At 31.6% G+C, this 17,673-nt stretch overlaps 1 protein-coding gene and 1 long non-coding RNA gene across 12 annotated transcripts; both read right to left on the bottom strand.

The window, feature by feature from the left end:
- Positions 1-10,339: 10,339 nt before the first annotated feature.
- On the bottom strand, positions 10,340-12,686 carry LOC139866385 (uncharacterized). Its single transcript, XM_071854614.1, has 6 exons — positions 12,287-12,686; positions 11,385-12,094; positions 11,246-11,304; positions 11,030-11,158; positions 10,819-10,954; positions 10,340-10,748 (listed from the first exon to the last, which is right to left on the bottom strand). The coding sequence occupies exons 2-6, from the start codon at positions 12,087-12,089 to the stop codon at positions 10,437-10,439; spliced, it is 1,341 nt and encodes a 446-aa protein (XP_071710715.1). The 5' UTR covers positions 12,090-12,094; positions 12,287-12,686; the 3' UTR covers positions 10,340-10,436.
- Positions 12,687-13,126: 440 nt separating this feature from the next.
- On the bottom strand, positions 13,127-17,417 carry LOC139866714 (uncharacterized). Of its 11 annotated transcripts, none has more exons than XR_011765557.1 (6): positions 17,005-17,417; positions 16,757-16,926; positions 16,335-16,618; positions 15,194-15,351; positions 13,564-13,736; positions 13,127-13,451 (listed from the first exon to the last, which is right to left on the bottom strand). It is a non-coding gene; the product is annotated as an uncharacterized lncRNA (long non-coding RNA). The 11 variants fall into 11 exon arrangements; XR_011765559.1 differs by having other exon boundaries at positions 16,757-16,911; XR_011765558.1 differs by having other exon boundaries at positions 17,009-17,417.
- Between the last annotated feature and the right edge of the window lie 256 nt (positions 17,418-17,673).

Here is a 17,673-nt window from a genome sequence, read left to right as displayed (position 1 = left end):
TCTGTGATTGGATTCCTGATTGGTACGATCTAGGAGGTATAAAACAAATTCCTTAAAGCATGACAACGATTGAAAACAGAATATGAAATTTATTTGTATTTATCATAGTATTTATATATATGATTAATCGTATTTATGTTTTTATATATATATAATCTGTATATGTACTTCTTTATATATATATATATCTGTATTATATATATTTATATATGTATTTATATATATATATATATATATATATATATATATATATATATATATATAAATACATATATAAATATATATAATACAGATATATATATATATGTTTATTTGATTATATAAATTCACAAGTTTTAACATTGATAATGTTATTAATAATCAAATATTAATACTAATAATAAAACTAATAAAATTATTAATAATAATATCGAATGCTAACAATAATACTAATAATTATATTAGTAATAATAACAATAACATCGAAATAGATAACAATAATAATACATATATGATAATATTAGTAAATTTAATAATAACTAATAATAATAATGATAATTATAGTAATACTAATCTTGTTAATGATACTAATAATAATATTAATATTAATTATAATAATTATAATTTTTCTATTAATTATAATAATAATGACATTAATAATGATACTAATATTACTAATGATATAACAAATCAAATGTATTAAATTTCATATAGATATAATATTATTAATAATACTGATATTAATATTGATAGTACTATTTATAATGGTAATAAAAGTAATAATATTAATATAACATCTATATTTTAACTTGTATTATGTAATATCATAAATAATATGATAATCTTTATTGAATATTAATTACAATATACAAATACTAATTATTCATATAAGTCTTATATATAGATTCATTTTAAATTTACACTTAATTGTTTTATATTATTTTACATATTTAATTCCAAGGATTTAATTGTATTTTTATTATTTCAATTTATTATATAAACTTATACTTATACATATTTATTAACAACAATTGTTCGTGAATCGTCGGAAACAGTCGTGGGTAATTGCATTATATGAATATAGTTTCAAAATCTCCAAGACTCAACATTACAGATTTTTGCTTATCGTGTTGAAAACATATTAAGATTAAGTTTAAATTTGGTCGGAAATTTACGGGTCGTCACAGATATATGATAATCCAATAATCTAAAATATATAGTAAAGTTCCTAGTATGTATTATGTTGGAAATTTGAGTGTAAATGATGTAACAATTATAATCTGATATACTTCATAATGAATTAATGATCACTTTTTAGAATTGATATTTCAGCTTTAATTATGTCCGCGCATACAAAATCCTCTTTGAGATTAGACTAAAGATTTTAAAATGTTTTTATATGTTTAATTTTTACACATAGCGGATTCCTATATCATAAAAAGAGGTATCAGATGCAAATCTTGTAATGACCATGAATGAACTGAAAACAATCACGAGGTAATCCGACTAAATCGCATACATTAGAGTATTAGAGTATGAGGTCGGAATGTTATTCCTCCCAAGTAAGTTGAAAAAAAACCCTTATAACTCTATCCATGTATAATCCCACATAGTTACAAAGGTCACCTAAACCTTTCTTACTATAGGGGAAAAAAATTTGTTAACATATCATTTTGCAAACTTTTTTGTAAATATTTATACACTAGTTTATTGACCCGTGAAATTACGGGTTTGTTGAAAAAATTCTTTAAAACTAATAAGATGTATTATGACAAACCATTATGCATCTAAATATCAATAATGCCAAGTATGAGTGGCAAAATGGACGGGGCGACGGGCTAAGCTAAAAATTGGTGTAAATGATTTAGAGACCAGAACACCTACATTTAATCAATATATTTACAACAAACTCAAGTTAATATATACAACAAAAATGCATATGTTTAGCCATGAAGTATACCAATATATTTACCCATATTCCTATTGCAAGTGAACTTATCAGAATATGCAATTGTATCGAGACTACATTGTAAAATGGCAAGAGTATGAATCATCAGCGGACATGGTATGAATCATCAGCGGACATGAAGCTTCAACACACTTTTTTTTTTTTTTACTAAACATTTTTAAGCATCCACCTATATGGGAAGACCACTTCAAAAACTAAAATAATATTAAATGATATAATGGGGTATTATAATTAAATTAAGAAAATTACACCAACCGATAAAGAACTTCTATATAGACATACCATGAAATGCATAGACCTCTTATTGTAATAGAACTACTCCTTTGACAATTCACATACTAACTAAAAACTAACATGATGAATCAGCAAATGGGTCAAACTAACCTAGTACTAAAACTACAATTTCATATTTAGACAATATAAAGGTGATCTAAATCACCCTAACCAATAAATCAACCACAATGCAAAACATACTATAAACGGTTGCTGACTTTACTTAAGGAAAACAGTTGGAGGTAGGACATAAATGTCAGTTACAATGAGAGAACTAAGACCATTATTATCGCAGCGTGGTGGGGAGGTGATGGCTTGTACGGCGCCTCCATCGCGCCCCTGTGCGGCGTGATGGAGGGGTGATGGTGGTGGCGCGATGGAGGGATCACGGGAGGTGATGGAGCTGCTGATCGATGCTGATTGGTGTTTGAGGGGTAAAAGCTGCAGCAACGGTCCCAAACAGCAAATATATCCGTTTCCAACCGTTGCCCAATTTTAATTTTTTTAAAACATAAATTTTGTAAATAAAAAAATTTACCCACCTCTATAAATATTCATCTCATTTTATCACAACACTTCACAACACTTTCAACCTTATAATTACTAAACACTCTCTAATACATCCACTTTCTTAAATAATGTCTCAACATCCCGAAAATAATGAGCCCGGTTCCGGTAATTTATACAACTTCGGGTTACCTAATACTCCCGGTTCGAGCTCAAATTCCCCACAAAATGTTCTGGGTACTCGACCCGTTGGTAATGTTTCACAACATAATCTTTTTAATGATTTCAATAATCCATTGTTTTTTACTCAATTTCTACAACAACAACAACACCAATTTAACTCATCACATAACCATCACGCCCATCACTACAAACTGCATCACGCCATCACGCCATCACCTTTGCCAAATCAGCACTATACCCCACAAAAACACTCCATCACGCCCCCATCACCCGTCACCACTGTGAATGGTCTAAGACCTTCAAAGAGAGAGAAACATACCAATATCAAGACTTCCTTGAAGTTAAAAAATATAAGGAACCTTACAGTTTTAGATAGTCATGAAGCAACCATACCTTCATTGGGTGCCTTTTTTAGCCCTGCTTCTACTGAGGCATTGGCAACACCAGCTAACTCATCCTAGGTTTAAATAGCAATAAACAATTAGTTTATGTTTGAATATAAAAGACATATTATTTTATATTAACATTTGTTACAAATATTAAATCATAATCCCAGCCATGTCACCATTTTTTTATCAAATCATAAATACATCTAACAATTGAATCAAGAAATCAGTCTCAATTAGTTCCAAATTGATACATCTCATAAACTCTAAATAAAGCCATTATATATAAAACATAATGCTAATTACCACCGCAACAAAATTTTAACAAATGTTAAAAATAAAGCCACTCTACATTCTTTCTCAACATTTATTCATAAAAAATCATAACATTGTATAGTGCATCCACAATAGCAATATCTCCATTCACCCTTGAGCATACACTTTGTTGAAAGTTCTTTGTTTGCTTGTATCATAATTATTATAAATGACTGAAACGGATCATAATGAAACTCATCCAAATTTAGAAAGCATATCATGTACCATTTGAATAGGTCGTTCCATTGTTATACGCGAACGGGTTTAAGAACCATCATTATAAAGGCAGCTTATCCAATTTCGGATTGATGAGGAATACCCTGCAAAAATTAATAAAGTATGGTAAGGTGAGTAACTATCATTTTTATGCTCACATGTGAGTAACACAACCACCAACACTTTATTGTATTCATTTCTCTTAGACATTTCATCAAACACCTTACATTCACCTTCATATCAATTAGAATGATCAGTTACAATAAAAAGAATCTAAAATAAGTGCAAAATTTAATCATGAAATACACATGCTAGTACATATATAGTTGCTGCTACTGGAACTACCAAATGAACACACAAAATCATGTATCATATTATTCATATTCATACAAAACAAACAGAGAAAATAAAGTTAAAACCTACAAATTCAAAATCGAAATTGAGAACCGGAAGAAAGAAAGAAAAGTAGTAGATAAGAGCTTTAATTTTAGTTACCGTGTTGAAAGCTTGAAAATTTGTGAGAGGAAGATGAAGATGAATGATTTTGAAACTAACTGGAACAAAAGAAGCTTTAATGTCGTGATATAATCTCAGCTTCTTTTTGAATATTGAAAATATGAGTTGAAGACTTGAAGGTTTTAGGGAATCAAATAAGATGAAAAGAAACTGATGAATAATGGAGAAGACAGAAACTTAAATTTGAATTTTACGAAATATGGTAGAGTATTAAAGAAGCACACTAATTTAATTGGGTAAGAGGAGATGCATTGTCAGACAAAAATATATTCGTGTGTAGAGAAGATACGAAAATGAAGGGAAGCTTTCTTATTTATAAGTATTAATATTAATATTGAAATATTAATTGCTAAATATTACATCATCAAATTAATACATTACAACCCTTAAATCACATGTTACAACTCTATCAAGCACGTGATGATTTCAGCAGAAACTCTCATTTATAAGATAGAATAGACTAGTACTAAAACTACAATTTCATATTTAGACAATATAAAGGTGATCTAAATCACCCTAACCAATAAATCAACCACAATGCAAAACATACTATAAACGGTTGCTGACTTTACTTAAGGAAAACAGTTGGAGGTAGGACATAAATGTCAGTTACAATGAGAGAACTAAGACCATTATTATCGCAGCGTGGTGGGGAGGTGATGGCTTGTACGGCGCCTCCATCGCGCCCCTGTGCGGCGTGATGGAGGGGTGATGGTGGTGGCGCGATGGAGGGATCACGGGAGGTGATGGAGCTACTGATCGATGCTGATTGGTGTTTGAGGGGTAAAAGCTGCAGCAACGGTCCCAAACAGCAAATATATCCGTTTCCAACCGTTGCCCAATTTTAATTTTTTTAAAACATAAATTTTGTAAATAAAAAAATTTACCCACCTCTATAAATATTCATCTCATTTTATCACAACACTTCACAACACTTTCAACCTTATAATTACTAAACACTCTCTAATACATCCACTTTCTTAAATAATGTCTCAACATCCCGAAAATAATGAGCCCGGTTCCGGTAATTTATACAACTTCGGGTTACCTAATACTCCCGGTTCGAGCTCAAATTCCCCACAAAATGTTCTGGGTACTCGACCCGTTGGTAATGTTTCACAACATAATCTTTTTAATGATTTCAATAATCCATTGTTTTTTACTCAATTTCTACAACAACAACAACACCAATTTAACTCATCACATAACCATCACGCCCATCACTACAAACTGCATCACGCCATCACGCCATCACCTTTGCCAAATCAGCACTATACCCCACAAAAACACTCCATCACGCCCCCATCACCCGTCACCACTGTGAATGGTCTAAGACCTTCAAAGAGAGAGAAACATACCAATATCAAGACTTCCTTGAAGTTAAAAAATATAAGGAACCTTACAGTTTTAGATAGTCATGAAGCAACCATACCTTCATTGGGTGCCTTTTTTAGCCCTGCTTCTATTGAGGCATTGGCAACACCAGCTAACTCATCCTAGGTTTAAATAGCAATAAACAATTAGTTTATGTTTGAATATAAAAGACATATTATTTTATATTAACATTTGTTACAAATATTAAATCATAATCCCAGCCATGTCACCATTTTTTTATCAAATCATAAATACATCTAACAATTGAATCAAGAAATCAGTCTCAATTAGTTCCAAATTGATACATCTCATAAACTCTAAATAAAGCCATTATATATAAAACATAATGCTAATTACCACCGCAACAAAATTTTAACAAATGTTAAAAATAAAGCCACTCTACATTCTTTCTCAACATTTATTCATAAAAAATCATAACATTGTATAGTGCATCCACAATAGCAATATCTCCATTCACCCTTGAGCATACACTTTGTTGAAAGTTCTTTGTTTGCTTGTATCATAATTATTATAAATGACTGAAACGGATCATAATGAAACTCATCCAAATTTAGAAAGCATATCATGTACCATTTGAATAGGTCGTTCCATTGTTATACGCGAACGGGTTTAAGAACCATCATTATAAAGGCAGCTTATCCAATTTCGGATTGATGAGGAATACCCTGCAAAAATTAATAAAGTATGGTAAGGTGAGTAACTATCATTTTTATGCTCACATGTAACACAACCACCAACACTTTATTGTATTCATTTCTCTTAGACATTTCATCAAACACCTTACATTCACCTTCATATCAATTAGAATGATCAGTTACAATAAAAAGAATCTAAAATAAGTGCAAAATTTAATCATGAAATACACATGCTAGTACATATATAGTTGCTGCTACTGGAACTACCAAATGAACACACAAAATCATGTATCATATTATTCATATTCATACAAAACAAACAGAGAAAATAAAGTTAAAACCTACAATTCAAAATCGAAATTGAGAACCGGAAGAAAGAAAGAAAAGTAGTAGATAAGAGCTTTAATGTTAGTTACCGTGTTGAAAGCTTGAAAATTTGTGAGAGGAAGATGAAGATGAATGATTTTGAAACTAACTGGAACAAAAGAAGCTTTAATGTCGTGATATAATCTCAGCTTCTTTTTGAATATTGAAAATATGAGTTGAAGACTAGGTTTTAGGGAATCAAATAAGATGAAAAGAAACTGATGAATAATGGAGAAGACAGAAACTTAAATTTGAATTTTACGAAATATGGTAGAGTATTAAAGAAGCACACTAATTTAATTGGGTAAGAGGAGATGCATTGTCAGACAAAAATATATTCGTGTGTAGAGAAGATACGAAAATGAAGGGAAGCTTTCCTATTTATAAGTATTAATATTAATATTGAAATATTAATTGCTAAATATTACATCATCAAATTAATACATTACAACCCTTAAATCACATGTTACAACTCTATCAAGCACGTGATGATTTCAGCAGAAACTCCCATTTATAAGATAGAATAGATAGATAAGTCTACCATTTCTCGTTAACCGCTCTGTGTATCTTTTCAATAAAAATCATCATTCTAAAAGTATTTAACAAATTATCTGAAACTTAATATTCTTTTCGTCTCAAAATAGCAGACTTATTTTGACATTTGAAATTTTTTTCATACTATTTTTCTTTATTTTGTTTGTGTTATATTATACCAGCTAATAATGATAGTTATAGTTATACATTATACAAATAATATTTAAAGTTGATGTTAAGAAGATAAATTTTTAAAAGTTAAGATGAAAAAGTTATTTGAGAATGAATAAAGTGTTACTTTGTATTAAAAAAATAAAGCATTTAAGTAAAAAGTAATTATGTAAATCCGTTTTATTACGAGTACATTTTCTTAATTGCTAAGTTTCTTTTCATCCTGTGTGTGTGTGCCCGTAAAATGAACCAATTAGGCGTTCTTTATTGATTTATTGAAACTTATAACTGTAGCCGGCGCCTATCATGCTTAAGCACGCGGAGGAGAAGAAGAAGGCAGCAGCATGTGACGTGGAAGGTTTGAAGAAATGTTTAGAAGAAAATAAAGGAGATCGCACAAAATGTCAATCTCATATTCAAGCTTTCAAATCCTCTTGTTCTTCCTTCAACAACAACAACAATAAACCTTCAGATTCCACCACTTCCAGTTAGTTAAATCATCATTACATATTTCATCTTCGTTGTAATAATGAATTATTCTTCTTCCAGTGTTTTATTTACAGTAATAACATTGAATTAATAAATTATGATTAAGGCTATTTGTTTTCTAGGGTTTTGGTTTGTTGATTTTGTATTGTATGTAAGGGTACTTTTAATTAGCTTGTGTTTGTGATTCCTATTATAAATTATAAAATGCAGCTGAAAAAGAAACAAAATGTGTTTCCTTCATCTGCAGTCCAAGACTGCTGAACTGACATCAATATAACATGATTAATTTGTCTAACTTAGTGATGTTGCTTATAACCTGAATCATGATTAGATTAGGTACTGCAATTATTTTAAAATATATGATTGTTATATCTTACAGTTATACTGTTTCTCTCATTATACTTTTTTTTGCATCAGGTGTCACTTTTTTCTATGGTTTTTAATTCAATGTAAAGTTTGTCTCCTGCTAACTGGTATAAAAGCACTATGCAATCTAACTAGTTTTCAACATATTCAATTATTTATCTTTCATGATGCTTGGATCCCAAACTTCACTACAACTTCCTGCTTTCGATATATCGAAACCTATAAGCCCGTCTTCACTCTAGTCCCTTTCATTAGACTCCAAAGAATGAGGATTCTTTCACATATATAATTATGGTATCTATAAATCTTTATAAAAAATTCGTTTCTTATCAAATGAGCTTTTTAGTCCCCTGTATGAACTTAAAATTAAAGTGGTCCCTACATTGAAATGAAATCGTACACTTGTCTTTTCTGATAGGGCTTGAAGTCTAAACTTTTGTTTAGAGGGCCACAAAACAATCTGCAGGATAAAATAGCTAATCTTGCTGTTTATCTGTTCTGAAATAACATATGGAATGTGATCAACAAATTGGTGGTTGCAACAGTGGTTTATTTTGTGTGGTATGAAAGAAATTGTAGGATGTTTAAGAATATGGATCATCCTGCTGATATTTTTATCAAGGCCATTGTTGGTTATATCAAGTTGATGAGTCTAAAGGTAAGGTCACATGCAGTAAGCCAGTAATTAGGGCTGCAATTTTGAAATTTGCAGTGGAAAGATATGAAATTGCAGGGTGGGTAAATGTCTTGATCTTATTGGCTTATTTGTAGCGTGTGGTGAAAGATGAGACAACTTATCTCGAGTTGAGAATGTCTTCAGCGTGCATTTGATAGATATTGGCGTATTGTTTAGGTGTCGTTGGTTTGCTTGGTTTATTGGGTGGTTTGCCCTGTTGTATTCTGTTTGGGTTGGATTTGCTCCTAACTCATTTGGTTGTATTGGTGATGACAAAAAAGAAAGCATACACACCTCATTTCATTGCATCACATTCTTTTTTTTTAATCTTTAAGTATTTCTGGACCTCATTTTTGTACCTCCGCACAGAGCTCTGTGCAGCCCTTTCGAACTAGCGCACTTTCAAATTCAGGTACAAACAGAAAAATCTTTTGATTATTGTAAGACCATTTGTAGAGGTGACGGAGTAATGAGGCGTGATGGAGTGTTTTTGTGTGGTATAGTGCTGATTTGGCAAATGTGAGGGCGTGATGATGTGATGGAGTTAGTAGTGGTGGGCGTGATGGTTGTGTGATGAGTTAAATTGGTCCCACCTTTTTATTTTCTTTTTCATTTTAAATTTATTTTATTATTTTGTTTAGTTAATTTTTATAAATTCAGATTATTACTACGTAAAATTTAAAATTAAATACATATATAATATAATTTATAATTTATAAAATCATGTGTTATTTATTAATTAAAAGAAGTTTAAAATTTAGTTTGAAATAGTGTAATACTTTAGGGACTATAACTTAAATAGTGTATTGTAAACTTTATAAAAAATCAGGGACTAAAACGTAATTTTTAAATAATACTACGTATATCAAATATCATCTTCATCGTGCAGTGCAGTCTTCTTCTCCAGACCCCCAAATTACTTTTACTCTGTATCTTCTTCGTTCTTCCATCTTCAAACACATCACACACAAATTACCAATTAATTTATAAAATAAAAAAAGAAAATGAAATCAAAGTAGAAAATACATGGAAGCTTTTGATTGGTTAATTCAATCCTCACGCCTTCATCTTCTACCGTGATGCAACCATCACGCCTTCATCATTTCCGGTCGATCACGCCGCGTTACGGCGCCATAGAGGCGTGATGCTGGCGATTTCGATGTGATAATGCTGCGTTACGAATGGTCTAAACAAACTTCCTGCACTTTCCGTATGAGTGGCAAAATGGGTCGGCTAATGAGTCAAATTGTTTGTGTTCCCGAAGCGGTTTCGTACGCTTTTTTTTTTTTTTTTTATGAATTATTTGCATGTTTAATTCGATCACAATAGCAATTTGGTAGCCTGTATGCATTAACAAAGCACTGGTAGCAACTTTTATTCCATCAATAATTTATGGTACTAGTTCAAACTCTACATAAATCTATCTTATTTACACCAAAAATATGACTGTCACACTTGAATCAAACAACAACAGAATGTGGTTTTTTGAACACCATGTGACCAGCTTCATCTTTGTCAAATAAACCTTCAATTATGTCATCCCAACTTCCTCCTGGTGTGTGTTTACTTGACGATTCGCTACTCGAAACCTCCCCTTCAGAATCATGAAAAGTTCCATACTGAGATGGTAAAACCGCATGAGGCACTGCTAACTTGACAGCCCGTTGCAATGCAGCAGCGTACTCTTCTCCATGTTCTTTCGCCAATGTTTGTTGTCTCTCCATCTTTTGTTTTGTAGGTATCTCCATTATAGGATCTTTCTCCAACATCAACTATCATCCAACAATGTTTCTAACTATTTATTACAGAGACTAAATTGAAAATTTAAATCAAAATACTTACATCCAAAGCCCTTTTGGCTTCCCTTTCTATCCAAATAATGGCATGATCAGAAGTAGCATTGCAAGATAAGACTATGTGCTCAAATCTACCATCTACAGGCACTGCTGTTTTTACAACAGGTGGAAACCTACCACATCTGCAACCAAGATTAGTGTAATTAGACTAAGGTACTTTGTATTATACTTAAACTACATTTAGAATTTGAATATACCTGAACGGTTTTCTTTCAACTATGTGATAGAGACGACCAGGCGCATAAAGCCTCCTAGGATCTTTGATCTTTCTGTCTTCGGATGTGAAAGTGTCTTTTATGCATCTTAAACATAACAAGCATGGCAAACTGTTGAAGCAAGTATCATAATCAAACACATAATACATAAACTGATAATGATAGATACCTAAATACCAGATCAAATTTTACTATTACCAAAAAAGCGATTTGAAAATGTCTTCCAAAGGTGTGGCTGTTCGAGGCAAGAAATCATCCTGCTTCATCAAACATCAACATTTAATATTAACCATCTTATTGAATTGAATTCAAACTATAAAACAAGAAAACGACTTACCTGAAGCACAACAGAATTAATAATATCAGCATATCTCACAGCCAAATTCAACGACATGCATCGTGCAGGCGCAATAGCATAACAACGGACTCTCTTCTTGTCAATATTACCCAACTTATGTCGATTTTGAACCACCACCATTGTCAACAATGCCGCCACCCCTGACCCAAGTGAATGTCCGGTCAAAGTCAACGTATATTTTGGATACTCTTCCAATAATCTCTTCAACGTATCATACTCTGCATCTAATACAACTCCAGCTGCTTTCAACAATCCATTATGCACATACCCACCTTCAAATTTCCTCTGACCCAACCTATTATCCAACAAAACTGCATAATCTTTCTGGTTTGTCAAGTTAAGTCCCCTAATAGCAAGAACTATATCAGCATGATCATGATCAAGATACAACAAGTATGGTGGGGCCTGACGACGTGTATCATCATAGGTTCGTTTTATTATTAACCAATCGGGATTGATCCCGTATCCACCAGGAGGTTCCCAAAGAGGGCATCTCAGATCGTCTTCATACACTGCAAGTATGTATCGACAAAGCCTAGGGACGGGCTCGAATTCTTCTGCTGACGCGACAGACCATGTTTCACTGTCGTGGCCTGCAGTATGTAAGCATCGTTTCCAAGCCCATCGTGCACACCCGATACAGTACACACATTCAAGCAAAGGTAGTCCACATATGATTGACATTGCAGCTTCAAAATACAAATAGGAATAGTAAGAAGTAATCCAGTCCAATCATTTCAAATGAGCTGTTAAAAATTCAGATACAATTCTTATCTTTATTTGAGTTCTTATCTGGTCCTAACTACATATGTATATAAATTTATGAATATGTGTGTGTTAAAATCAATAAAGATCGAATAATATAAGTCAATACTACTAACCATTCAACTAAATCAATGAAAGATGAGTGCTTTGTCTCTTAGACATATGATCGAGCAGGTAGAGTGCAAAAGGTCAACTGGGTACTCCAAAGTTCCGATCTTTACTTAATATCAAGATAAGATGATGTATACGACTGCACATCTAACGAATTGCTGTTCAAAGCATATATTTATAATAATTAAGTATTTATCACAATGAAGTACCTGCTTTAGGGTTACAGGGTAACGGGTTTAGTTTGATGAATTTAAACAAAATATATATACAGATGTAAATACTTTGTAACTGTTACTGATGCAAAACAAAAGAAGATTGAAAAGGGGGAATTTGGAATGTTTAATTTGGAGATCAAATGAAGAAGTCTTAGTACGTAGCCTTTGTTGGTGAAGGGTGTGTGTGTGTGTGTGTGTGTGTGTGTGTGTGTGTCATCAGATGATATGGCCATATGTGAGAGAACATAATTTGCGTATGTGATTTTGGTTGGTTTGAAAACAAATGTCTTTTGTCCACATGAGTGATTTAGTGATTTAACATTGTACGAGAACTAGATCATATTTAAAATGGTCAACGATAAATCTAACATATTTTTGATTCATCCACCGAAAAATATGCATTGCATAGTTGTACAGTACATGTAAACAATGCACTGTGATGGTGGATGTATTAAAAATAGTGGTGGATATATCATCTCTCATTTAAAATTATAATTTCATTATTAAATTAACTAGCTTAAGACCCGCAAGATTTGCAAGTTTCGGCAATAAAAATTACACAAATAATATATTATTTTTAAGCACATAAATGAAATCAACAAAAATTGTGTATAAGAAACAAATCTAGGGAAAAAATGAAGTTGAACAAAATTGAAGATATGAATTAAGTATTATAAAAAGACCGAAATGCTAAATGTTCAAATTAAACTAAAAACCAAGTAGAAAATAGATACACAAAATAGAATATGACTGGAAATGCTTTCATTCTTTCGTTCAGCTGCCAAGCTCCATCAATGGTGTCAAACTTTCAAATACTGATTTGCTCCACTCTATTAAGACGAAGATACATGATTTTTCATTTTCTTAACTCGTTCAGCTCTTAAGACGCCATAATGATTTGTTCCACTCTCTTAAAATGAAGATACCTGTTGTAAACTATCATTCTTTCGTTCAGCTGCCAAGTTGTGAAGATGAAAATACACGAGTTTTCATTTTCTTCCCGAGTTTCCATCAACACTATGAATAAACTTGGAAAGGAGTAATTTGTAATTCAAAAGACATTTTACCTCACCTGGGTTCGAACTTCCATTCACAGTATACGTATCTTCTCGATCTGATAACAAACTTACACTCGCAACCGGGTTGTTCTCCCGTCGATCTTCCATAACTTTCGCACCTTTTCTCAGACCACCTGCAATATTGGTGTCACCATTCGCCACCAATGGAGCATCAAAACAAACTGCAAACTTGTTTATGACATTCTATAAAGAGTCACCATGCTAAGTCATAAAAATTGGCTTGTCAACGATGTTTAGCAACCAATTATATTCATCATCATCTTCAATTTTTCACAAAAAATAAAATAAAAAAATAAAACTGAATATAAGAAGATTAAATAAAAATAAAATAAAATAATAAAAATAATAAATAAAAAATAGCTAAATAGCCAAATTAACTGAATATAAGAAGATTACATAAAAATAAATAAATAATTAAATAAAAAATTAAATAAAAGAAGATTAAAATAAATAAAACTGAATATAAACATATTAAATAAAATTATAAGTATACTAATAGATGGGTAAATTTTTTTATAAAAGATTGTCATGAATTAAAACTTATCAGATAGGAGTTTTATTTGGTTTCTTTTCAAGTCAAATAGCTGAATTAACCCATTCAGAAAATGCTCACATGTTCAAACCAAGAGAGATATTCCCCTTTTTGAATTTTGACAATGCAACCTTTAAGCAAAGAGACCAAAACGCTATTTCTCGTAGAAGCTTTCTAATTCTACTAAACTCTTGGCCATTTTGACAGAGTAGCTTCTTCTATGTTTCGTATATCGTCACAACTGACATCCAGAAAGTTAAAGCACAAACTGATACTTATATATAAAAAGCTTATTCTGTGATTATAGTAAGTCTACATTTTAACAAAGCCCGAGCTCATGTTGTTCTGGGAGCCCACCAGCAACATTAGACCATTTAGGTCAAAGGAAAAAGAACAAAGACATATAAACATTTCACCATAAAATTATGATACAACAATTAACCATTTAAGTTATACATGAAATCTCTCCATATCAAATGCAAGGCCCTACATAGAAATAAAACCTAAGCTGACAGTAATGTTCAGTTGAGTGTCAATCATGACATTCATACTAAGGTGATTTAGATTATCGAAATAAACTTTTTAAGATATCAGTTTGCTCGAATAAACGTAATTATCCTTCCCGACAACTTGTAATGCAATATTGTAACTACACATAAAGCATACAATCTTGTTAATTCTTTTTGTTCCATCTGAAGATCCACTGTATATATTTTCTAAAAGCTCTTGTATAAACTTGTTGATCTACCAAATTATGTAATCTTTATAACACAATGACCCATGTAAGTGGTATTTGTGACCCAAACTAACTGATGTATACACATTTAAAACCTGAGCTCGGACATGTTACTGATGGTTACGTTGTTTATTTTTAATTGTTTGATTCCAAAAAATCAAACCAATAGAATAAACCATCATCAAAATACGTATACTTAGCATACGTAGAACATTATCAAAGAATATAACAACCAACATTCCCATAACAGCAACATAAAACCAAGTATTTAGGAGAATATAACAACATTAAACAAATGACATTCAATGACAAAGAACTATTTCCTAAAATGAGGAAAAACGTGTGCATACCTGAATAAAATGAATAAGCTCCACTTCAAAGTGAACTTCTTCAATACCATCTACAGAGGGTACAGAGGGATTTGGATTAAGCACTCACTTTTAACATAGATCACTCATTTTTCTCCTCGTGGCATCGTTCATATACCCATTTCAATACCATTAGGCTCCTGTACTAAATTACAATTACAAATCCTTGAGTACAAAAGAATCTCTAGCAGAGGGTAAAGGGTTTAGATGATTACTGGAGACATCGTAAATTAATGGGAATGATAAATAACAATCTAAAGGGCTAACCTAACAAAACTAATGGGAATGATAAAGTAAATTTTTCGTTTCAATAAAGAACCAAAAGTACTCGTAAATTATACCATCACTTATAGTTACTGTTCAGACTGCACTTCACATTAACTTTAAACGTTTCTGTGAACTGAAATCAGAAACACATAACATTCAATTAAAGAACAGATTTCTATAATGTTAATAACAAATCTTAATATATGAAAGATAGAAAACCAAAAGATCCGTTAAAATACTTTAATACAAAAGGTTATATTATGATGTTAACTCGACCAGGTAGTAACCAGCTTCCAAAAAAAACTGTTTTGACCTGGTCGTAACTGGTTATGAACCACTATACAACCACATTATTGGTACCCTTCAAATCTTAATAAAACAGTAAGCTATATGTCGGCGTATTAATTCCCAATTGCAAACTTTTATTTACGTTCTGATGAACAACTAATTTAGCATTACACGTCAATTAATTTCAAGCAAACTGACTCGATATTTTTTCTAAATAAATATTACATATAATTAGTTGATACAGTAACTCTAAGTTATATAATATGTGATTAGTTTGAACAAATCATAAGATAAAAAATCATAAGTTGAATGTCAAAAACAAAAACAAAAATGAAGACAACAATGACTCCAGGAACACGAACAACATCATAAAACATATCAGCAATAACATACGGAGTACTATTTAAACAACTGTTATGCTCTAACAAACAGGCAGCAAAACAATAACGGCTATTAGACATAAAGCATAGCGAATGAGAAAGCAAAAGGTAACATATTCAGTAAGCAAATAATACATATAATCCACACATCAGTGAGCAACTTGTTAAATAAATGAAAAGACAGGTACCTTCAGGTTCTGAATGAACAGGTAACTCAGATAATAACAGGTGCACTTCGTGTATGTTGGAATCCGACCGCTCTAGAATATGTTGAAACGAAACAGAAAATATTGGACAGAATAACATCATCGATAAATGGCGGTGACGCCTCTGATTTAGACATTATCATGAATACTACGCCTCCTCTCGCTACCTGCTGTGGCGACACCAAAGTTAACCCATAACCAATATACTGTTTCTTTTTACTTGCCATTACGATATACTCCGTAATACACAATCGTGCTGCTACTAACTACAAAATAGATGTCAAAAAACTAAATTTACAATGTATATCCACATGTGATGAATCGTACAATAACTAGGCTTAGTATGAAAAAACCCTCTTTAAAATAACAAATATGAATGATATCAGTATGTTGTAGAAACATACCTGTTTAAATTTGTTTTTCATTGAAGAGTTATCATCTTTCATTAGCAACAACTAATGATATATAAAAAATCACTATGAAAACCGGAATTTTGGCCCTTGTAGGCTTGTACAGTTTTACTTTAGTTATAGAAGGAATGATTGAAGCTTTCCTGTTACTACATCAAGGAACTCTAAATAAGCCAAAGTCAGTATTAAACAAATATACATAAAAATACTTCCAAATACCTTTAAATTAGAATCCTAATTACCTACATGGATCGTGGAATGAAGGATAGGGTCAAACGACATGGTTCCCTTTGAGCATAATCTAATACAATCGATCTCTAGATGATGGGGACCTATTTACTGAATAAATTAACAAAAGCCATATAATATTAACAGTTATCAACTTTAATCGATTCTATTTAATAATCAAAAAATGTCTGCAACAAAAATAAAAACGAATAACACATTATCGAGAATAGTTAAAGCCTAAATTATATGTGCTTAACCACGGACTTAGTATGAGCAAATCGAATCAACAATTTTCAAAAAATCGATTGTATTGATAGGATCGACCAAGCAAATCGAATCAGCAATTTTCAGAAACCCGATTGCATTGATAGGATCGACCAAAATCATTGCTTTAGCATTGTTGATTGCGCTGGAGTCTACGGAAAGGTTACATTTAGGGGTTTTGGTGGAACTCATCAAATGAAATTAGATTAGGTGTCCCATTCCTTTTTTTTTTTTAATTTCAGGGGTACAAACGTAATTGTAACTTATCATTTGATGATTATGAAGTCATAATGCTTAGTTGGACAATTTAATGGCTTAGATCTAGTAATTTTCTAACATTGGATGGCTAAGATTTAATTATTTTTGTAGTGATGACTGATTTATGAGTTTGTTAGATTAGGTGTCCCATTCCTTTTTTT

The sequence above is a fragment of the Rutidosis leptorrhynchoides genome, chromosome 9, assembly GCF_046630445.1.
Source record: "Rutidosis leptorrhynchoides isolate AG116_Rl617_1_P2 chromosome 9, CSIRO_AGI_Rlap_v1, whole genome shotgun sequence".
Classification (NCBI taxonomy): Eukaryota; Viridiplantae; Streptophyta; class Magnoliopsida; order Asterales; family Asteraceae; genus Rutidosis; species Rutidosis leptorrhynchoides.
This window is presented reverse-complemented; position numbering and strand designations above follow the sequence as displayed.

Excerpts from the sequence above, each read along its gene's own strand:
- LOC139866385 (XM_071854614.1), bottom strand. The coding sequence starts at position 12,089 with ATGTCAATCATATGTGGACTACCTTTGCTTGAATGTGTGTACTGTATC. Across the intron at positions 11,305-11,384 it reads TTAATTCTGTTGTGCTTCAG|GATGATTTCTTGCCTCGAAC; the intron begins GTAAGTCGTTTT and ends TTGATGAAGCAG. Across the intron at positions 11,159-11,245 it reads ATTTTCAAATCGCTTTTTTG|TTTGCCATGCTTGTTATGTT; the intron begins GTAATAGTAAAA and ends TTGCTTCAACAG.